Here is a 23,885-nt window from a genome sequence, read left to right as displayed (position 1 = left end):
CAATGGAAAAGAAATGATCAAATTCTTCCTTTTTAGCAGGCCTGATTCGGGGGGGGGGGGGAACTCCAAACAATAATAGTGAGTTTTTTGTTGAAATATTGAATGTAATAAAAGTAAAGTGAAATTTATCAGCTACACAGGGGGGGAGGGAGGAATGGGCATGGGGGGGGATAAGAGGTATACTGGGTTTTTTTCTTTTTTTTCTGGTTGTGGAATATGTGCATTGGTGAAGGGATGGTTGTTCTGTTCGAGCATTGTATAACTGAGACTTGAGCCTGAAAGTTTTGTAACTTTCCACATGGTGACTTAATTAAAAAAAATAAATAACGAGGTAAATAAGCATTCCCTTTTTACCTTATGCCAAATTGAAAGAGAGGGGAGGGTGGGGGGGGGAACCTTTTCCCATGCTTAAAGTAACTCTAACACTAAAAAAGGTTGAATAATTATGGAAACCATAAGGTGGACCTTTATGAACTCCCCAAGTTACTTCATATGAAGCATCTCCACCTCTCTTCATCACAGAACCCACCTTTATTTGGAAAACCTAAGGCCAAAAGAATAGGTCTTAACTTCCCTCAAGATATGAATTCAAATAAAACCTCCAGTGAATGTTTTCGTTGCGTTCGTGCCGGCGCTTCATCAGACCGTTTTTACTCTTACCCTGATTTGTTCCGTGGAGCTGCTGCTAAGTTCGTCACCGGATTCCGAATCCTGCTGGACCCTCTCGGAGCCCTCCCCGGCGGAGTCACATGCCTGCTCCTGGGAGAAGCTGGTTTTCTCGACGTCCAAGAACTCCGGTCCCGGAAAGTGACCGAACAAGCGCGTTCTGTTCTGGCTGGAAACTTTCGGCGAGTGTGAGTCACTGTTAATAAACTTGCCATTATTGTGGGTCAGATCCAGGCTCAGATTCAGCGTCTGGCCTGCAGGGTAGCTGGGTCCCAGGTTCTGATTGGCATCTCGGATAAGTCCCATTCCCTGGACGGACAGCGACGGCTTCCCGAAACTCGACAGCTCCGGAGGCTTGTTCACATTCTCGGCGGATCTCTGAAGATGCAGGCTCTGCATCGTCTTTGGGGCGCTGTTGGGCAGCACGATGGCCTGTTTGACGGGGGGCATGAGCGCCTTGCGGGCCACCTCCTTCACATACTGGGCAGGCACGTAAAACGCCTTGGAACTCTCATCCGGCTTCACTTGCCACCAGTCATCGTTGGTCTTTTTCACCAGGATATAGCGCTCCCCTTGCCTTATCACAATTTTTCTGTCTTTCGCTTCATATTCATAATCATATTCCACTTCGATGTACACTTGTCCTGGAACTATCTTCCCACTTTTGTCCGCCATTTTTAATCCGTTACATTCACCTCTTCTCAAAAAGGATGGTGTGCCACATTCTGGCTTGAGGGCCTGCTGGACGGATACTGCTATTTTTTTTTTTTTTTAATTTAAGAAGAGAAAGAGAATGAAGAAGAAAGTTAAACACAGTCCAAACAACTTTTTGTTTTTTTTTTTGTTTGTTTGTTTGCTTGCTTCTGTAATGCCAAGGACCAAACCCAGGATCTCATACATGCAAGGTAAATGCTCTCCCACTGAGCTGAATACCTGGCCCGAAACTTTTAATATTTACTCACCAGTATCATGACTGAAATTAGCCCTTTGAAAACCATGAGCGGGGCCAGGGAGGGAGCCCAAAGCACATGTTCAGGGAAGGTCCCGGAGCACTGTCAGGAACAACCCCTGAGCACTGAGGAAGAGTATCCCTTTGCCCCTAAGTCCAAGTGTTAAACATTTTGACTTTTAAAAAAAAACATATTACTCTTAAATCTCAACCCCCAGAAAGTAAGTATGTCTATGGTTATTTGTCCGTTAAAAGTGCACTTTTGAAGCTGGAGCAATAGCACTGTGGGTAGGGCCTTTGCCCTGTACGTGGCCAACCCAGGTTCGATCCCCAGCATCCCATATGGTCCCGAGAGCACCACCAGGAGTAATTCCTGAGTGCAGAGCCAGGAGTATCCCCTGTGCACTGTTGGGAGTGACCCCCCGCAAAAAAAAGCAAATAAATAAATAAATAAAAATAAAAGTAGACTTACTCTTCATCTACACTTTCCAGTCATTTAAGACCAAAACCAATGATTGCAACTACAACACACATACCAAAAGTAAAATGGCGAGAGCTTTCCTTCTTTCCATGACTACCTAAAACCTATTTTTCTTTCTTCGAGAGGCTCACCAGTAACTAATATGCATTAGGCAATCCCCAGGCTGGGAGCTAAGTTCATGGCAGGCCTTATCTAAAATCCTATTTGAAGCTGAAGTCCAATGACCTAGCTCTCTTATTTTGTAAAGCAATTGAAAGACATGAAAGAATTTTTTTAATTACTCAATTATATAAGTTTTGTTACCCATTTCATATAAAATATAAATGGACTTTTTTTTCAAAAAAAGTTGTTATTTGGGGCCTGAGAGATAGCTCTAAAGGCTGGAGGGCGTGCTTGCACACAGGAGTTCTGCGTCCACTCCCCGAATACATGGGCTCCCCCTGCCCCCAAGCACTGCTGGACGTGGGCCCAAAGCCAAACCAAAGAAACAGAAAACCATTGTTCATTAGAGTGGACGGGGAGGAATATACACAGAGGTAAAGAAACTGAGGGGCACAGAGACAGCCCGAGGGTTAAGGAGCTTGTGTTGTACGTGGCTGACCCTATCTAGACCGTCTGCTCAGAGTGGGGTGCAAACACCCCCCCCCAAATACACTGCGACTTTGTTTCTATCTGATTTTTTTAAGGGGCCACACCCAGTAGTGCTCCAGGTAATAACCAGCGCAGTCCTATTTCCCTCGAGTCTACCTTGGGAGGACCACAAGATGAGTCCTACGAATGCTAACAAATACTGGGTTGGGGTTTTGTTGTTTTTTTAATGTTAAAAAAAAATCAATACTCAACCAATACCTTGCCATTCAAAATTAATTAGTCCTAAACTGGCTTGTGAAGTCTGGCATTCACTGACATTTCTCCACTAATGCCAAAATATTTTAGTATCTAATAAAACTGCACTCAAGCTTAAAATGATCACAGCATCTCATTATTGCTACAAAGTCCAACCATGGGGTGAAATGTGTCACCATCCACCCTCCCCCAAAAAATTATGGTGAAGTCCCAACAATAGGACGTGAATTACACCTTATTTGGAAATAATATTTGGAGTCTTTGAAGGCATAACCACTCTAACCCTGATTTGTGGGAGTCTCAAATCCAGTGAACTGGATTTGTGTCTCTACAAGGAGAGAGAAATGTAGACAGGGGGAAGACACTGTGAAGACAGGCAGACACTATAGTGAGGCAACTACATGCCAAAACCACCAAAGACTGTCGCCAAACACAGGTTTCAGAATAGTCCAAGGAAGAATTCTCCAAGAGAAGCTTGGCCCTCCTGACACCTTTATTTCAGAACCCTCAGCCTTTCAAAACCAAGGAGGATTAAGTTTCTGTTATTTTAAGCCACAAAGTTTATGTATTGTTACACTTTGTTACAACAGTCCTGGGAAACCCACATTCGGTGATGCTAAAGGATCCTAAGGCAAACTTTAGCAATACTAAATAGTCACACAAGTCTTGAGCACCCAAGATCCCGGCATGCTGCTGCTGTCTGCTGTGTGTAATAACAACCGACCCCCTGAGCACTGCATCTAAGAGATCAAGCTCATAATCCCAGGTGGCCCAACAGGTACCCATCCCAGTAGCTAAACTGTAACGTAGTAACATTTTAACTTATGGGAGTGGGGGAGGGAGGCTTACCTTATGAGAAATACATGTCCAGTAAAATATTTAAACCTATTAAAAAAAAAAAAGTTCGTGAGTTTTAACCAGGATCATGTGAATCAGGCAAATACTGACATTTTCATGTAAGTGCTGAAAGAAACACCAAGAACCTTCTGGAAAACAGCCCAACTGCTCAGCACTACCCCTTGACATGTGGCCAAACACAAGGCACGCTTCAGCCTCTCCTGCTTCATTTCTACACCCTATCAACTTCATTCTGGTCCTTCTCACGCTGATAGAAATCATTTTAAATTAGTAATATGAGAAGCTACCTTTGCAAAACTGTTAGGATGGCACTTTTTTTTCAAGATTACAGTATTGAATGGTGAAGGTTGTAAGAGTCCTATAAGTTCCTCCACCGCTCACTTAGTGATAACTGACTTATGAACATGAGATAGACCTTGCCTGTCGGGAGCTGTGGCTTTATGAGTCCAACCAAGAGAAGCTTGAACTCTCTGTCCAGGTACTCTTGGAAGTTAGGAACTCTTCCTAACACAAAGCTGGAAAACAGACACAATATGGCACCTAGGTTCCCTGGGCAGAAACGACTTAACTACGAAGAAACATATCCAGAATGTGAAGCAGTCTACTGAACAGACCTGAGTTCCTGAGAGAATGTCAAAAAAGTGTTCACCCACAACCAAATCCGCGGGAGACAGACCCAAATCAAGGTTCAAACTCGAACCAACCCAGTCCTGCCAATCTGCACGGTCTTTCTCTTCACAGTCCAAAGAATTTCTAACATTCCAAATTCTGAGTATTATGTCCAAGCATTACCAGGACCTTACTCCCTATATGTCTTTATCGCTTTAGCTACATAAGTTTTCGTATAACTTATATAACTACATACATCTTCTCAAAAGTCCCTCACTGAAATACTTCTCCTCAGTGACTGTCTTTCCAGGAAGTAATAAATAACTCAAGAACTATCTCTGTAGATAAAGAAATGAGTAAGGCAATACGCAAAGGGTTATGGCAGCTAGACATAAAGTAGTGGAGAAAAGGTGAGTATTTAAGAATGAACAGGTAAACCAGGGCTTTCGTGCCAGTGGGGGAGGAACTGTGGGGTGGGGAACAATAACGGGGTAAAGGCCAGCCCACATGCCGTCTCTTTCCCTTCCAGGCTTCAGGACCACACTCCCCAGTGACTACCAAGATAGGCATGTAGGAGGAGCCAGGGAGAAAGATAAAGGAGTTTCACCACTTCAACCTCAGGCACCCAACTAAAGCTCTTTGGAGGCAATTTGGAGAATGAGGCATCTTTCTTCACAAGACCAGTCTCTCCAAAATGATAGCAAGATCTCAGAACAGATGCCCTCAGAGAAAGGCGGGTACCATGAGGCAAGAGAATTAAAAGGGCGTTGACACAGGCTGGGAGTGGGAGATGGACCTAGGAAGGCCCTAAGATATGTTACAAACTTTGAGAAAGTCAGGATGCAGGAACTACATACTATCATCCAAGGTTCAGAAAGTTAGATAAAAGACTTATTACAAGCTGCAAAGATCAAAAAATGTGGGGAGTGCTGTAATGATACTCTTCATGTAAGTGAAAAGTAGCTGCGAATGTGAGAAAATTCTGCCTACTTAATCTAAACGTAAGTCTTGAGCCCAGGAGATCCTGGCCGCCCTGTCCACCCCAGCCTCCACAACTGGACATCAAAGAAAATCAAATAAAGGTGCACCATTTGGGCATGTTTCTTCCTGTTCTCCACAAGCTCACAAATTTTTCTCTTGGGTGAGTTCCTAATGCTGTACTCTCTTCTCACCGTTTCAGGCACTGTCACTCATTCAACTGGGATGCCCTCGTACAGGACACTCTCATAACCGAGTGCACGGCTCCGGTCACCACCCTACTCTGCCAGCACGCTAGTCACATGTGTACTTCCAGCTACTAAGTCAATCCCTTAGTACGTACGAAGTCTCTGCAAATCTACTGCCCAGGACCAAGCAACTGCTTTTCGCTGCAATTTCAAAAGCATTTAGGCCGCTTTTCATGCCTCTTACCAGACTTCTTCATGTTCCAACAGGAACAGGCATAAACACAGACACACAGAGAAACAAGCTGCTGACATCTCTCAGGTCTCTCCCTCCATTTCAGACTGAGAAATTTCTATCATGGTATTTTAACCTATAATAGACTCCTCCTTCCTGTCTGCCAGTTTCTATCATTTTCTGTCCTACCACAAATTACACAGCTCAGCAAATGTTATCTTCCTCCCCCAGGACATCTGTTTTAATCAAATGCACCTCTCAGCATGACAGTCTTACCAGGTACATTGTAAAATAAACAAGTGAAAATGCTAACATAGTAGTAGTATCCATAATTAATCATGCCACCATTTAAGTCCAATGTATGTACAACCTTGGGCTGGAGCAATAGCACAGCAGTTGGGCGTTTGCCTTTCACGCAGCCAACCTAAGTTCAATTCCTCCACCCCTCTCGGAGAGCCTGGCAAGCTACCCGTGCATACTGGATATGCCAAAAACAGTAACAATAAGTCTCTCAATGAGAGATGTTACTGGTGCCCGCTCGAACAAATCGATGAGCAATGGGATGACAGTGACTGTGATCTGTACAACCTATTTAGCCACATTAGGAACAGCAAAATGTTAATATAACTCTAAATAGGAACAAATTTTAAAAATACAATTTAGGAACGGGAACTCAACTCAACCAGCTGGTGGTTATGGTTGGCACACCAAACCACAGAAGCTCCCAGGAACTGCCAGGTATAGCCCCCAAAACCAAAGCAAATGTAATAGAGATTCTTAATATAAAATTCTCCAACTCTTTTTTAAAGTATCCATTTAAGGGGGTTAAGGCAGTTGTCTGACATGCAGCCATACCCAGTTCTACTCTTGGAATCCACGAGGGTTTCCCCCGGCCACCACCAGGGGTGATACCTGAGCACAGGACGAGGTATTACAGTGCCCAGAGAACCTCCAGGTATGGCCCCAAAACCAAAATATAATAATAAAAGGAATAAATATAATAATAAAAGGAAATAACTCAGCCTTACATGTTGAAGAATCTGAGATCAGGACCACCAAATAAATTTTTTTAATAAAACAAAATAGGGCCCAGAGCAATAGAATGGTAGGTGGGGCGGCTGCTTCGAATGCAAGTGACCCCAGTTGATCTGCAGCATCCCATAAGGTTTCCCAAGCACCACCAAGAGTAATTCCTAAGTGCAGAGCCAGGAGTAACTCCTGAGCAACAACAGCGTAAGACAACCCCCCAAAAAAAATCAATAAATACATAAATGAAACAAAATAACTATAGGAACAGGAAGGTAACTCAAAGGGATGGAGTTCATGGCTGTCATGAGGTGTTTGATCCCAACTACCATATGGTTCCCTGAGCATGGGGTCTTTGTCTTAGAAAATGTTTTTAATGATCTCCACTTTCTGAAAATAAAAAGATACATAATACAAGGTATTTCTTTAAGCATGAAGAAGGAAAATACAGTGACTGAAATTATAAAACTATTCTGACCAGCCAAAAGAACAGCAGAAAATATAAAATAAGTAACTGGGAAATTGGAAAGCAGTAAAGAACACAGTCAAAAAAACTGGTAAAGGAAATTCAAAATCAAGATTTAAATCTGAAACAAGATTGGGGAAATAACGGGAATATTTGGGGAAGCAAGTACCTTTTATAATAATGACACATTTGAATGCAGTTTTTTAGAAAGATTTGTCATGAAATCTTAGAAATGAAGTAGACATAATGATGCTTCTTGTGGAGCAGTTATAAAAATAGTGAAAATATTCTAATTTTATAACATGGGGACCAGAGAGATAGTACAGCAGGCAAGGCACATGCCTTGTATGCAGCCAACCCCGGTTCAATCTCCAGTATCCTGTATATCCCCAGAGTACCACCAGGAGTGATTCCTAAGCACAGAGCTAGGAGTGGCCCTTAATCCAAAAAGATAAATAAATACGTAATTTAAAAAGACATAGGCAAAAAATAAGGACATGAAAAACTGCTCAACTTTATGTCATTAAGGACTTGCAAACTAAACATGGAAGAGACCACTGCATACCTAATGGTGTGGCTGATGCCAAGGCACAAACACCACCAAACTCTGTGTCGTATGCAGAGAGCAACAGGAACTCACACTCACTGTTGGTGGGAAGGCAGAACCGTACAGACACACTGAAAGACAGTTTAGCAGCTTCTTACAAAGCAAATATGGTCTCACCATACGATCTAGCAATCACACTCCGAGGCGTTTACCCAAATGAGCTGAAAACTTATGTCCACAAGAAGTCCGGCATACAAATGTTTATGGATGCTTTATTTATAGCTGCCAAAATCTGGAAGTAGCCAAGATGTCCTTCAACAGAATACAAGATAAACAATCTTCTAAACATTCATAAAATTCAGCCTTATTCAGTGATAAAAAGAAACAGGCAACAAAGCTACAAAAAAAATACACTCATGAAGCTTAGGTTTTTTTAACCAAAGAAGCTGATCTGAAAGAACTACATAAATGATTTCAGTTATGACATTCTGGAAAAGTCAAAAACATAAGGACAGTGACTGTCAGGGCAGAAAAGGGAAAGAGGATAAGGGCTCCATAGGTGAAGTTTGTATTATACTGCAATGGTGGATATGTGACACTACACACTTCCCAAATCCGTTTATCCTTACAACACAAAGCAAGGCCTTCAATATGCAAATTCTTAACACTCAGGAAGTCAGGGGAAACCCTAGGGTGGAAAGCAGATGTGCCAATGGAGTGCCAGAACCACAAATACCACTGAATAGAAGAGCAGCAGAGACGCTGGCCTAACTTACTTTGGGAATAAATGGGGTCTAGCAGACAAAATGTTTCCTTCTGGCCAGGGATGTAGCTCAGAGGTGGAGCTCATGTTCTCCGTCTAACACTGTATCAGTGCCCTTCCATTGTTCATTGATTTGCTCAAGCAGGCACCAGTAACGGCTCCATTGTGAGACTTGTTACTGTTTTGGGCATATCAAATACTCCACGGGGAGCTTGCCAGGCTCTGCCATGCAGGCGGGATACTCTCGGTAGCTTGCTGGGCTCTCTGAGAGGGACGGAGGAATCGAGGAATCAAACCCAGGTTGGCAGTGGTGTGCAAGTCTCTCCAGTCCAAGAAAATAAATAAACAAATAACTAACTAAAGCCAGGCTTGGAGCCCTGTGGTCTTATCTGCAGGCTGGCTGCCCCTCCCCCGCCCCGACTAGGAGCAAAGGGTCAGGGAGGCTTCAGTCACCATCGCATCCTGGGGGTCTTCGGGCACTTAGCACCAGATGGATGTTCCCTCCTCCGGAGAACCCTCTCCCTGGCAGCTCCCAGGCTGGAGCCAGGGTTCTAAACCACCTCCTTCCGACAGGAAAAGCGCGCAAAGGCCGAGTGAGTGCCTCTGCTAACACTTGGGAACTTGGAAGGAACTTTTCAGGCAGTGCTCACTCCTGTGGTGCTCAGGGATCACTCTTAGCCCCTCAGGGCCGCACCCAGGCTCAGTGCTCAGGGGAGCACTAGAGCCAGGGAGGGGACCCAGGCCTGCACTGATCTCTCTCTTCCCCCTCTTTCTCTCCTCTCTGTCTCCCTTTTTCTCTCTCCCTTCCTCTCTTTCCTCCCTCTCCCTCTCTCTCTCTCTATCTCTCTCTCTCTCTCTCTCTCTCCCCTCCTCACTCTCCCCTCCCAGGGAGGGGACCAGGCCTCCACTGATCTCTCTCTTCCCCCTCTTTCTCTCCTCTCTGTCTCCCTTTTTCTCTCTCCCTCCCTCTTTCCTCCCTCTCCCTCTCTTTCCCTCTCTCTCTCTCTCTCTCTCTCTCTCTCTCTCTCTCTCTCTCCCCCCCTCGCTCTCCCCCCCAGGGGACACAGGCCTCCACTGATCTCTCTCTTCCCCCTCTTTCTCTCCTCTCTCCATCTCCCTTTTTCTCTCTCCCTCCCTCTCTTTCCCCCCTCCCCCTCTCTTCCCCCTCTCTCTCTGTCTCTCTTCCACCTCTTTCTCTCCTCCCGCCCCTTGCAGGCCTCCACTGACCTCTCTGTCTCCCTCTCTCTTTCTCTCTGTCTCTGTCTCTGTCTCTCTCTCTGCTCACTCTCTCTCTGTTTCTCCCAGGGAGGGAACCTGGGCCTCCACTGATCTCTCTCTCTGTCTCCATCTATGAGAACCTAAATTAGATCCCTGCACCATTAATATGCAAAAATAAGCTGCTCATTAAAAAAATTTTAAAGGAATTTTGGGAAATGGAGAAGGAAGAGACATTCCAACTTTTTTTAAAGTTTCCCCCCTATAATGTGTTTAAAATTCTGATACTACTATACATACTGGTACTGAACAAGTAAGTGGGACATGGAAGGACAGTGGGAGGTAGATTTCTTTTTGGACAAGAAATGGGACTTTATAAATAAGGAGAGAATGCTAGAAATTACCTACACAGTAATGGATTACATTTAGAGACGTCAGTATGAACTCAGTTTTTTTTAACTTAACACACATACTGGCAACTACATTTTTTTTTTCAAAGTTCTAGCCATATGTTTATATACTCAGTACACAAGCATTTCCTGGCTGTCAGAAAAATCAACATCCCAACAGCAGCAAGTACACCTAATAATCAGATCTGGTTTCTAATCCATTGCCAGATTAAGGAAGCAAAACTGTGAAGAAAGGATGGATTCTAAAACTGACGGTAAACAAACTGCCATGGACTATGCTGTAATGCCAAAATAACCTTCCTCACGGCATCCCCCCCACACACACAGCCATGGATTTTAAGCATTTGAGCTTACGTACTTCCAATTACTAGGTTTTCTTAATCTATAACTAAACTTAGAGTTAATATAGGCCTATTTGATAGTCAGCATTAACGTCTTATTTTAGGCTAGTCCATGATTAAACTATTGAACTCACATTTTTTTGTTCTTCTCAACAATTCACTTTTGGAGAATCACGGTGCCCATGTTTCTCAGCAGGAAACATTCTAGAAAAATTCTAGGGGGTGGAGCAATAGAGATAGCAGGCGGGATGCTTGCCTTACTTGTGATGGACCCAAGTTCAATCCCCAGCATCACATACGGTCCTCTGAGCCCCTCAGGACTGAAATAAACCCTGAGTATGGCCAAATGTGGCCCCCAAAAATAAAAGGCAAATTCTAGGACCCAGGATGAGAGCTAAAAGGGCCAGGGTTTTGGCAGAGCCTTGGGTCTGGCCCCCAGCACTGCACGGTTGCCAAGCACTGCTGGGTGTAGCGCCATAATACTGAGTGCACCCAGGGATAAAGACCACAAATTACATTCTTTCGACAGTACTAGAGTTTTCCATTCAGAGCAGTTTTATACCTTCCTAATAATTCTTAAATGCCCCCACAGAGATGTACATAAATACCAACCCAGTTAATATATAACAGAGCAGAAAATGAGAAGTCTAGTGTAATTTTTTTAAAATGCAAACAGCACTTTAGTCAACAGATCAAGCCCTTTCAAAGAAAAAGGATTAAAGTAGGGTTAATTCCTTCAAAACCACTCACACAAACTTTAAGTTGCATTTTGTTTTTGTTGTTTCTGAGAAAGCCACACCCAACAAAGCTCAGGGCTCCACTCCTGGCTCTTCACCTGGGATCACTCCTGACAGTACTCGGGGACCAGAGGAAACACCTGGATGGACACCAGGTCAGCCACATGCAAGCCAACACCTCACCTGTCACACTAACCCTCCATCCCCGCACAAACAGTACAGCCTAAGAATGAAGACCTGGTTAAGAAATACGATTCATAGTATTAGTCAAAATTCTAAGGAATAAAAAGAACTTTTTCTTGAACCAATCGCCTTTCCCTTTAATCTGCCATATATCAAAAGTTACCTATACTGATAATGGCTCCTTATTAACCTTTAAAATCACCCTTCCTTATGAGCCTGATATAGTTCAGCTTTCTTTCTTCTCATTTAAATGAACTCAACTCAATGGAGTCCTTCTTCTATAACCCTTAACACTTGAGTCCCATTACATTTTTCTGCATACAACAAGAAGCCAAAACTTTATTAATGATAGAAACAATACAAACTTCATACCAAGCTGCAAAGACTATTGAAACAAGCATGCACAGCTTCATTTTTCAGATGGCTACACTGTTAATTCTCTATGTGACCGATTCTATACCCTTAACTCCCAGGCCACCCTCATCCAGCTCTCCTCTCCTTTTTACAGTGGAATCTCTGTTCTACTGAAAATCTGCAACAGCTTCACCTTGAACTTGGAACTTCTTAGCAGCTGCTAGCTCTGCTGACTGAGATAATGTCTGAATAAGAACTTCCTACAATAGTCTTTTTTTTGTTCCTAAAGCCAAGAAGAGAGAAATCTAATTTTTACATTTAAAATTCTACCTTGCCTTCGAGGCATCTCCCCCCACACATAGTCACCTGGACTTTTCCTTTGGGGACATACCCACGGCCAAGATCTTAGTCTGTGTCATCAGACAGTAATAAGAAACCAAGGGATCTGCAGAGAGAGTTTAACAGGCAAGGAACTTGCCTTTCGTGATCCCTGGCATCCCATATGGTCCCCAGAGCACTGCCAGGAGTAACTCCTAAGTGCAAAGCCAGGAATAACCCCTGAGCATCTTGATGTAACCCAAACCAAAAGAAAAAAAGTGGGGGCCTGGGGTGGGGGCAGGGGGGAGAAAACAGGGAGATGCTCAAAGGGCTAGAGAAACACATAACTTTATTTCCATGTGGGAGGTCCCGTCTAACTCGTAGCCACCAACGGTCCTGAGACAACTGCCAGGTATGGCCCCCAAACTTTAAAAATAGAAGGAAAAAGAAAATAAACCTTGATCTTTGTAAATTTCACCAAATTCCTAACCCTCTAATAATGTACTCCAGAAGAAAAACTTAAATTCACCTCACAAGTATATTGATTATTTAAGCATTAACAATCTTTACCCATCCCAAATCACTCAAACATTCCTCTAAAACATTCACTGTGTCACTGTCATCCCGTTGCTCATCGATTTGCTTGAGCGGGCACTGGTAACATCTCCATTGTGAGACTTGTTACTGTTTTTGGCATATCAAATATGCAACGGGTAGCTTGCAAGGCTCTGCTATGCAGGCAAGATACTCTTGGTGGCTTGCCAGGCTCTCCTAGAGGGGCGGAGGAATCGAACCCGGGTCGGTCGCGTGTAAGGCAAACACCCTACCCGCTGTGCTATCACTCCAGTCCACTGATATCACATAATTTTTATAAATTAAAAATTGTTTAAAAAAATAAAATACAAAAAACAAAAACAAGAATGAAAAGCAGGGCACAACCAGATATAGATATATCTATGATTCACATCAGCCAAGAAGAGAAACAAGGGCCCAGAGAGATGGCTCAACTGGCTGAGGACGTCCTTTGCTTGCAGGCTGCCCAGGTTCGGTCTCATCATGCGTGGTCCCCCAAGCACTGCTGGTAACAACCCCTGAGTGCCAAGTGGGAAGTGGCCCCAGCACCATCATGAGTGGCCCCAAACCAAACGCCAAAGGTGGAAACAAATCAAACATCCATAGGTGGATGAAAAGTAAAACAAAACATAGAATATAATACAATGAAATAGGACACAGTATTACTATGACAACAGCCCCTGAGAATGTAATTTCAAGTCACCTTACACCTACCCAAAACCCTCAGAAGTCACCAGAATAATCACAAAAATGTTACATACCCTGCAAATGATGAAAGCTAATAAGTATTATGAGCTTCTAAGAAATGGCTCAGGGGCTAGAAGTGCCTGCCTTGGTAACATGAGGCCATGAGTTCAACTCCCCATGCTGCTGGTATATAGCTGATGAGTTCTGGCAGTTCCACAAGATGCCAGTTCCCTGGCACCATGTAAGAGCATAAGCTCTCCAGCACCCTGTCCAGTGTTAGCATGTACCACAACTAAACTAGTGTGCAATCTGACCAGCGCAACTAAAACAGATGTGCAAGCACTAGAGCTGGGAGCATAGGAGGGAGCATCACCGAGACACCAGGTAGCACCGTTCCAGGCCCAAGGGAGTCCCCACACGCAGCGCAATCGACCATGTGTGCAAGCCCCTCTCATCGCAATAAAAGGGAAAATAATTTTAATGATAACATTATGAGCAACTTCATTCCAGTTCAACAACTTGGAGGAACTGAATGAATTCCTCTATTGAACAAATTCAATCTGCCTTCTTGAAAGGCAGAAAATCAGAGTTTGCTTAAGAACAAAAAGGGGCTGGAGAGAGTACAGAGGTTGAAGTGCTTGCTTGGCACACAGCCAACCACAGTTAATGGTCCCCTGAAGATGACTATGCAAGCCAAGCAGTCGGGAGTAGCCCGAGTAACACCAAAGAAACAGACAACCTAAACACTCCTCATATCAGATCTATCTCCAAAACTCTTCCCACAGTGGGGAGACATAGGATAGAGGTTGTCTTTGCGTGCAGCCACCCCAGTTAGATCCTCTGCACTATTTCCCAGAAAGAGGCAGGAATCTTTCTTTTGGTGCCCTGAGCACCAAAGGGTGTGGCCCAAAAACAAAAACAAACAAAATATTTTCCACAAAAAAAAAATGCCTGGCCCCAACAGTTTCACTGGTGAATCTTACCCCAAATGTATGAATCTGGGATAAATTCTACACAGACCTTTTATAAAATATGAAACAGGACAGGGCAGACATAGTGCAAAGACCTAGAGCACATTCTTGCCATGCTGGATGCCCAGGTTCAATCCCTGGCACCACATGGTCCATCTGCAGAAGAAACCCCTGGCCCAGCCCTAAGCACCACTTTCAAGTAAGAGCCAATATTGGAAAAAAAAAAGAAAGGAAGAAAGGAAGAAAGAAAGAAAGAAAGAAAGAAAGAAAGAAAGAAAGAAAGAAAGAAAGAAAGAAAGAAAGAAAGAAAGAAAGAAAGAGAAATAAAACATCCTACTCATTAGGTATCACATAATTCTTGCCTCAAAACTAAAGATTGAAAAAAAATGACAGACCAATAGTCCTCATAAACAAAGGACTCACATCATGGCTATATAAAGAACTGTACAAGCCATTAAGACAACCTGATTAAGAATGAGCAAAAGAGACAACACTTATCTGCAGATACACAGTCGTAAATAAATAACATGAGAAGATGCCTTAAAATGCCTAATTGGTTGTTGATCACTGCAAATTAAAGCCACAAAAAAATTAGCATGCACACACACACACACACAAATACATGTAGCACATCTACTAGAATGTTTAAAAAAATGTTTAAACTGGCCATACTATTCAAGAAAACAGACCTAAACTCACACAATTCTAATGAGGGTGTAAAATAATGCAACCACTTTGATAACAAAGTGTCAGGTTCTTAGAACTTTTAATATATAACCTACAATATGACCCACAGTACCTATTCTTAGATATTTATCCAAAGGAAATAATTTCAAGCACATATCTTCACAAATGCCTGCATAGAAATATTCATAATCACCAAACTTGTCCACATACAGAGGAACAGATAAAACAACTGTGGTAGAGCCATATCACTGGGCAATAAAGAACAAGCTACTTAATAAACTAGAAACTGAATAATGAATGTCAAAATCATCTTCCAAAGTAAAAAAATGCAAGACAAACATATTACACAAAATTCAAGAACATGAAAACCAGTTAACAGTGAAAAAGCCGATATAACAGGAAGCAAGGAACAAATGCAATCAATTACAAAACAGATAAGAAAATGAGGGGAGAGGGCAATAGATAAAGGTGATGATTTTATGGATATACACATGTCAAAACTCATCAAACTGCAAATATAAAATATGTCACCTATCACATAGAAATTATAGCTTAATAAAGCTGTTCAATAAAACCCTTATAATACAATTAAAACCACACCAGCTATCACTACTCCCTCACTAGAATGTGTGTGTGTGTGTATATACATATATATATTTGTGTATGAATTACTCTGTAAGTTAAGGATTCAAGCAACTGGAATTCTTACTCATTTCTGATAGGATGCAGAATGGTACGGTCACTTTGGAAAATATTTCAGCAGCTTCTAGTCAAGTTAAATACACCTTTTCCATACAATCTATCAATTCATCTTCACTCTATTAATTCCCAAGAGAAACAAAAACGTAGGTGCATGCAAAGACCTTACATCAACACTCAAAACCGCTTTATTCATCACAGTCAGAGACTGGAAACAATCCACAGGCGCACAGCCAGTGACTGCCTAAATGAACTGTGGTGCATCATCTGTGAAACAAGAAACAAAACGAAGCTCAGAAGAGCCTTCTGAGAATGATAATACAAGAAGTACTTGGGAAACTATAAAAACAAGATAGATATTCAAATCAATCATTGTTCATTCAATGAAGCAAAGCTGTGATAGAAAATTTCTAACAAATCACAAAGAGCGTACCCTTCCAACACATATCAGAGCACTTCTGAGATTCGGCCATGTTGCTCTGTGTATTTGCAGTTTACCACTTTATATGGTTGTGGGTTAGTACTTTAGTGTAAATTTACCACACCTCAAGAATCATAATTTAAGTGAACCAATGATATACAGCAAATTACAGGTAATTTCCAATAAACGTTTAAAAATCTCACTCTAGAGCCAGAGCAATAGTATAACGAGTAGGGTGTCTGCCTTGCATGTGGCCGACCCAGGTGGGATCCCTGGCATCCCCTAAGGTCCCCTGAGCTCTAATCTCACTGTAAAATGCATGCACATAATCTAGGGGCAGAAGAGAGCTCACTGGACATAGTGCAAGCTCCATGTGCGGGAGGCCTAGCTTTAATAATGATTACTTTGAGAGAGGCTGGAGCGGTGGCACAGCGGGCAGGGCGTTTGCCTTGCATGCAGCCGACCCAGGTTCAATTCTTCCATCCCTCTCAGAGAGCCTGGCAAGCTACCCAGAGTATCCCACCCACATGGCAGAGCCTGGCAAGCTACCCATGGCATAGTCAATATGCCAAAAACAGTAAAAAGTCTCACAATGGAGATGTTACTGGTGCCCACTCGAGCAAACTGATGAACAATAGGACGACAGTGACAGTGCAGTGCTACCAGAGAAGATCTGTGCAAGTCTGGGCAAGTTCTCAGTGAATTCTTTGAAGAAGTTCTGTGCAAGTTCTCTCTGATTACCCCAGTGACTCTGGGGGGTTGGGGGCATGTAGGTAGGTATAGAAGTTGAGTTTAACTGCATTTATCAGTGACTACTGTTATAATGTACACAGTGCTTCACCGTAAGTATATACCACATTTTATTTATCTGTTCAAACCATGGATATTTGATTTGCTTTCAGCATGGGGGAGAAGGTGGTCATATGGTGCTCAAAGGCTTCTCCAAGTAGTGCTCAGAGACCAAGCATTCTGGGGACCGAACATGGGCCTTCTGTATGAGAGCATGTGTTCTCTCTTGGCCCTTGCTTCTGCCTTTTTGGGCTGTGAACATGGATGTACCTGTATCGCTCTGAGCCTGCCTTCTCATTCCTCTAGTTATAGCCAGAAGCAGAAAAGCTGGCCATATGGTAACTTTATTATTATTATTATTATTATTATTAATCTCCATACTTTTTGTTCCATTGCCAGAGATATGGTACCGCGAGTAAGGCGCTTGCCCTGTAGGTTGCCTCCCTGGGTTCCGTCCCAGGCATCCCATATGGTCTCTGGAGCACCGCCAGGAGTGATCCCTGAGTACAGAGTATTGCCGGGTGTCACCCACAAGCCAAAAATTAAAATAAAAAATAAATAAGAAGAAAAAATTCCAGATTCAGAGTCAAACAGGTAAGTGAGTTGCCAGGTGTGGTCCCAAAACCAATAAAAACTGGGGAAAATAATTGTATTCTACATTTTCCTTTGGTGAAGAGCACCCAGTACTCGAGAGTTAGAGGTGGGAAAGTGAAATCTAGGATTTGCCATATGTTAGTTCTCAGCCCCTCAGAACTTTCACTTATCTGCAGAACAAAGGGAGCAGTAATACAAACCTCAAAAGATCCTTGAGAGAATAAAGAAAAAGTGCTTTGTAAATTACAAGGCTGGATACAGAGTTTCCACACTAATCACTGCTTACTCAAAAAAGCAGCAAATGTGAGAAGAGAAAAACACTCCAACTGACCCCTATAAAATCAGCGTCTCCTTGGACTGGGGGAACAGTCAAGTCAAAGGCTAGCCAGCATGACACCATGCGGAAGGCTGGGTTCGAGTCCCTGTACCCCCCAAACCCTCTGGGGACTGACAACCGGGCAGAGTAGGGAGTAGCCACTGCACACCACTAGGTGTGGCCCCCAAACAAAAACTATTAAATCCTCAGATGTTTCAGTTTTTACCTCTTGGTAGCTGTGTGACCTAAGACAAATCACTTAACCTCTGAATCTCAGGGGATTTTTTTTCCTGCTTATAAAACAGAGTTTATCAATTATATATATAAACATATACAACATATATTGGGAAAATCAAATGTGCAACTATTTATAAAGCACTTGATGTGATACCTGACACACAGCATGTGCTTTATACGTCTTAGCTCTTCTTACAAAAACACTATTATGACGTACCAAGTCTGGTACTAACCACCATTCAGCCTGAGCAACCAAGTTCCACCCAGCAGAGAGCTCTAGATTACTGCTTCTCAAACTTTCAGGGAGGAATGAAATCACTTGGCTAGCCATTTTAAAAGTTGGGTTTTGAGGGTTTGAGGGTTGTTTGTTTGTTTGTTTTTTAGTGGTAAAACAGAAGGCAGCGTGCTTGCCCTGCACAAGGCTGACCTGGGATAGATCCCTGGCATTCCATATGGTCCCCCTGGGTGTAGCCCAAAATCCAAAAAGAAAAAAGTAATCCCTGAGCACTGCTGGCATAGTTGCAAAGAAATAAATCTTTCTGTGCAAATAGGGAGATGGCTCAAGAAGTAGATGGCATTCCTGGAATGTTCGAGGCTCTGACCTGATTTTGACTTCCTGTACCCCTTCTCCTCATGCCCTCCCCCATAACTGGGGTAACCCTGCGGGTCCTGAGAGCACAATGTGTGATCCTGATGCCCACATTCCCCGTTCCCAACATTACAGAGCACCAAGCCTGTTTGATCTGTGGGAGGGTCTCCAATACCCCACCACTACCACCAGATGTGGCCCCTATAAGAAAATAACTGAGGGGTTAGAAAGATAGGCCAGAAAGTAGGTATTTGCCTTTCATGTAGCCAACCCAGGTTTGATCCCAGCATCTCATATGAACCCCGAGCACCACCAGGAATAATTCTTGAGTGCGGAGCCAGAAATAACTCCTGGACATCACTGGGTGTGATCCCAGAACAAAAACCAAATGATTTAGGGCCAGGAGAGACAGTCTAGAGGGTAAGGTGCCTGTCTAGCATGCAGCTGACCCTGGTTCAATTCTCAGCATCACATGGTTCCCCATACACCTCCAGAAGCGACCCCTAGCACCATCATCTGTGGCTCAACCTCCATCCCTGCAAAAATTTTCTTTTAATTAAATGGTCATGGAGATAGCTCTAAGGGCGTGATGCCTTACAAGTGCAAGGGTGCAAGTAACTTGCACTGTGCACTTGTGCCCTTTCCCCCACCCCATGCCCATATGTTTGGTCCTGGTTTCCCCAGCACCTCTGAACCAGAGCCCCAAATCAACAGGCCTCTGTATCACCAGGGAATGTCCCCGGATCCCAATTACCACAGTCCCCCACACAGAATAATATATGATCGCATGATAAAACAATACATTTTATTTCCTTTACTTGGCCGTTCACCTTTTGAGTACTGAAATTCTTGGGATACAGAGGTGAGGGGCATGCTTCTATTGCACAGCAATGGTCTGAGGTCTGGGCGGAAGTGCTGTCCACTATCACCTGGGAGCTTGTTAGCCGCTCAGGCGGTTTTCAGTCATTCAAGTTTGAGGCAACTGATCTGCAACAAGGGAGGTGTGCTTAGAAACAAATGCTGGTCCAGCTCATAGGAAAAGCTAACGACTGCAAACAGGAACTGCATTGCAATAAATCAGTAAAAAGAATTGGGAAAATGTCTGAACCACAGCAAAGCCATCCACAAAGGAGGATGTGGCCCAATTAGACCAGTTAACAACTGAAGAAAAGCAAAACCACAAAGAAGTGGCTCGCTGGGTTCCTCAAAAAGACGGTGATTTGAAAAGCAAGATTTGAAGCACAACTGGATGCTATCATCAACCTCTCACGTGTGATTCACTCACCAAAACCCTGCATATTTGCAACTGTAACTAAAATTCTGGCTACAAAAAACAAGTTGTGTTTCCTTTTTCTCTCCTATTTATTATAAAACCTCCTGTTCCGGGGTCAGAGAAACCATAGGTACATACAGGGGTAAAGGCGCCTTGCCTTGCACACAGTCAACCTGGATTCAATTCCAGGCAGCACTTGTGGTTTCTCCAACCCCTCAAATGCAGGTGTGACCCCTGAATGCTGCAGGGTGTGGCCCAAACCCCACCTCAAGCAAAAAAAACAAAAAACAAGATTGTCTTGTTTTTTGTTTTTTGCAGACTCACCCGTTTTTACAATGTCACACATTCCCATATACACTACTTTTAGTCAACATAAGACTGTTATTATCCTTTTTATTCTCAGAAAGGTCAACTGCATCCTAACATACTTAAATTTGTAAAGCCCAAGTCAGGGAGAACGTACAGCGGCTAAGGCTTGCACGCAGGGGCCCCCAGTTCTTCTATACTGGCGCCCTGGGGAGTAGCTCCCAGCACTGCCCCAAGTAAAATTTTTACCCAAAACATAAAAATAAAATTAGACTTGTGAAGTCCATCACCTGTGTAAAAAAAGGCACTCACCGATACTTTCTAATTCATGAAAAAGCCAAATAACCACAAAGAAGCAGTTTTCCTACCTTAAACATTTTCACTAAACCCCACAACTATTTTACAAAATCTAAACCCCACAATTTTACAAAATCTAAAGATACAAAAGTAGCGACCAGAGACCCACAACTCTTCAGATGCCACTACAGAAAGAATCACAGCATTAGCACTAGCAATTTCTCCGACACCTATACACTGATAAAGCAGGAACAGAAATCACTCAGCCAGTCTGGAGGTGCGCGCGCACGCGCACGCGCACACACACACACACACACACACACACACACACACACACACACACACACACACACAGAGTTATATTACAGTCCCCGATTCAATTTCCTTTTTCACCCAGAACAACACCCTCAGAGCAGAGGAACCACAAACAACCACCACGGGCCCGGCTCGTCTGCTCCGGGTCCTGGGTCAAGTCTTCACAGCATCGTCGGGCCGCCAACATCTCGTGCTCTAAAATGTTCCCCAGACATTTTGGAAAACAGAGAGAAAAATCCTGGCACCTTCTCTGACCGGAGGAGGGTTAGAGGGATGACCCTCCGTGGAAACCAGGTAAGGACCAGTGGCGACCAACAAACAAACATCCTTCCAGGGTCACGACGGCCAACTTGCACGCAAGGGTCCTCCTGCTAGGGGCGGGATCCTGTCAAACCACCTTTCCCGAGTCCAGTCTTCCGAGGGGTGGGGAGGGGCTGCAAAATCTAAAGCAGAAAGGGAAAGGGCTTTCATGTCGCTTTCACTACCCCTCGGAGTAAGTGCGGAGTCACTGAGATCAAGCTTCTCTACCTTCTCTACGTCACTGACCATCAGGCCACCCGGTGCCATCACCCGGTGCTACGGGAGCGTGTGCGGGCCTTTACCTGGCACCCACAAACTTCCCTCGGCGCCCCAAGAAGTTTCTGAAAGACCTGCCCCAAGCAGTTTGCTGGAGCCTTTGCAAGCGTATTTCAGGCGGCAGCTGCGGGGGGGCCGGGCGGGGAGCGCCCGCACCCGCCTCGGGAAAAGCCAAGGCCGAGCTCTTTTTCTCTCCAGATCACGCCGTGGCCATGTCTTCTGAGGGGCTGCAGTGACTCCAATCACCCCCTTTCCGAGGCCAGTCTTTCGTGGAAGACGGGGGAACTGCCCCACCCCACCCCCCACCCCGCGAGAGGTGGAAAAGGCGGCACGTTTGCACGGAAGGTTTTGCTGGATTTCTTTCTTCCTTTTTTTTTTAATTCAAGGACTTTAAAGGGATTCCGGCCGCGAAGCGCCAGGGAGTAGCGAGTGTGCGTTCGGCAGGGGCGGGGCACCTCTACGGGCTGCAGAGACCAGAGGCCACTTTCTGGTCCACCGTGCCCGAGGGCCGGGGATGCGGGGGGCGGGGGGAGCGCAGGTGGGCTCCCCGGGGAGGCGGCAGCTCGCACCCCCGCCCGCGGGAAGGGAGCGAGGGAAGCGGCCGCCGCCGGCTCTACACACGCACCCCGACACCCCGCTTCCTGGGGGCGGGGCGGGCGGGCAGTGCCCGGGCACAGGAAGTCAGCAAACCCGGGGGGCAGGCGACCTGCAACTTCCAGCCCTTTAAAGCCGCTCGCCCACGCCCGCCGGCAGGCTGGCAGCCGGCCCCGGGGTCCCGCTCCTACCGCCACCGCCGCCGCCGCCGCCGCCCCCGGCCCCCTTCGGGCGCCGCTCCGGGGGGTCCCCCCTCCCGCACACACACCCGCCTCTGCCCCCCCCCACACACACCCCGCGCCTCCTCCCCAACTCCGGCGCCCTCGGCGGGCACAGCCCCGGCCCGGCAGCCCCTTTGTGCAGCGCCTCACCCACCTGCACCCCGCTCCGCGGGCACCCCCCACGTCGCCGAGGCCACCTCGCCCGAGCCCCGCTCGCCTGCAAAGGGCGCTCCCCGGCCGCGGCCGCAGCCGCCGTCCCCGCAGGCTGCTCTCCCAGGGAGGGTAAGTTCCAGGGCACGTCGGAGCGCGCCGGCGCGGGGGCGGGGCGGGCGGGCGCTCACGTGACCGCGGGGGCGGGGCGGGCGGCTCACGTGACGGCGCGGCGGGCTCGGGCTGAAACGGCCCAGGCAGATGCGGGAGTCGGAGCCCCGGAGGCGGGCCGGGGGCGGGCTGGAGGGGCTGGATGCGCGCTGGAAACTTAAGAGGGAAACGTGGGGGCGGGAAACGCTCAAGGGGCTGGGCGCGCGGGACGTGGACCGAGCTCGAGGGTGGCAGGAATGAAGCGCAGGGCGGGACGCGGGGCGGTGGGCCCTGCCCCTTACCCTTGCTCGGCCCGCTGGGGGCTGCTGCGGGAGCGGGGGGAAATCGGTTAGTGGTTGACGGTTCTGAAATCCCTCAAAGAGACTCTGGGAAAGTGCCACATGCTGCCCCCCGGGACTCTCCTAAGATGCTGAGTCCATTGCTGGATCCATGAGAATCTTTTCCATTGTGCTGGACCTGCTAGGCTAGCCTGCGCAGGGGCAGCCAGCTGCACTGGCAGGAGACTCCAGAGCACCAAGACCACCCGTCCAGGGGTCCAGCGCGTCCTCTGTGTGCCAGCCCAGGAGTGCATAGCCCATTCACACAGATTGCAGCGTTTGCCGTATAACAAATTGTGCATGGCCCAGTCACCCCAGTTTGCAGCGTTTGCAGTATGGCAGCCCAGAAACCAGAAGGCAGGGGCTTTAAAGATTTTCCGTGATGATCCTGTGACAGAAAAGGTTCCGCTGTGGAGAGAGAGAGAGAGAGACAGAGACAGAGACAGAGACAGAGACAGAGAGGGAGAGGGGGAGAGAGAGAGAGAGAGAGAGAGAGAGAGAGAGAGAGAGAGAGAGAGAGAGAGACTGCAAAAATAAAAAATAAAAGGAATCTCCACTCATGCAGTAGCCGATCTTTGGTTTTGATTATGTTCCATCATTCACCTATTACAGGTTTGTTTGGGCTGTTGTTGAAATTCAGGGGAGGGGACTGGAATGATAGTACAATGGGTAGGGCATTTGTCTTGCACACTGCCAACCTGGGCTAGATCCCTGGCATCCCATATGGTCCCTCAAGCACTGCCAGGAGTAATTCCTGAGTGCAGAGCCAGGATAGCCCCTGATCATTGCCAGGTGCGACCCAAAAAAGCAAAAACAAAAAGAAATTCAGGGGATCAAACCCAGGACTTCACACAAGCAAGGCAAGTGCTGTACCACTCAGTTATATTCACAGAAATTTTAATACCAGAAGAAAAATGCCATGCGGCACTCTTTGA

The 23,885-nt window shown here is 45.6% G+C and overlaps 1 protein-coding gene across 9 annotated transcripts in view; it reads right to left on the bottom strand.

Moving 5' to 3' along the window:
• Nucleotides 1–22,628, bottom strand: part of ARHGAP12 (Rho GTPase activating protein 12) — a 114,830-nt gene extending 92,202 nt beyond the window's left edge. For 4 of the 9 annotated variants that reach the window (XM_055147341.1, XM_055147345.1, XM_055147348.1 and 1 more), the window contains exons 1-3: nt 22,467–22,599; nt 3,792–3,827; nt 661–1,421 (exon numbers count right to left, since the gene is read on the bottom strand). In XM_055147341.1, the coding sequence (XP_055003316.1) occupies nt 661–1,341 (681 nt within the window). In that variant the 5' untranslated portion in view covers nt 1,342–1,421; nt 3,792–3,827; nt 22,467–22,599. Of the gene's footprint in view, nt 1–660; nt 1,422–3,791; nt 3,828–21,166; nt 21,365–22,466 lie in introns of all 9 variants that reach the window. The other 5 variants (XM_055147346.1, XM_055147347.1, XM_055147343.1 and 2 more) reach the window with 4 other exon arrangements.
• Nucleotides 22,629–23,885: the final 1,257 nt, after the last annotated feature.

This window comes from Sorex araneus, chromosome 9, assembly GCF_027595985.1.
Source record: "Sorex araneus isolate mSorAra2 chromosome 9, mSorAra2.pri, whole genome shotgun sequence".
Classification (NCBI taxonomy): Eukaryota; Metazoa; Chordata; class Mammalia; order Eulipotyphla; family Soricidae; genus Sorex; species Sorex araneus.
The sequence above is the reverse complement of the archived record's forward strand: the minus strand, read 5'-3'. Positions and strand labels throughout refer to the sequence as shown.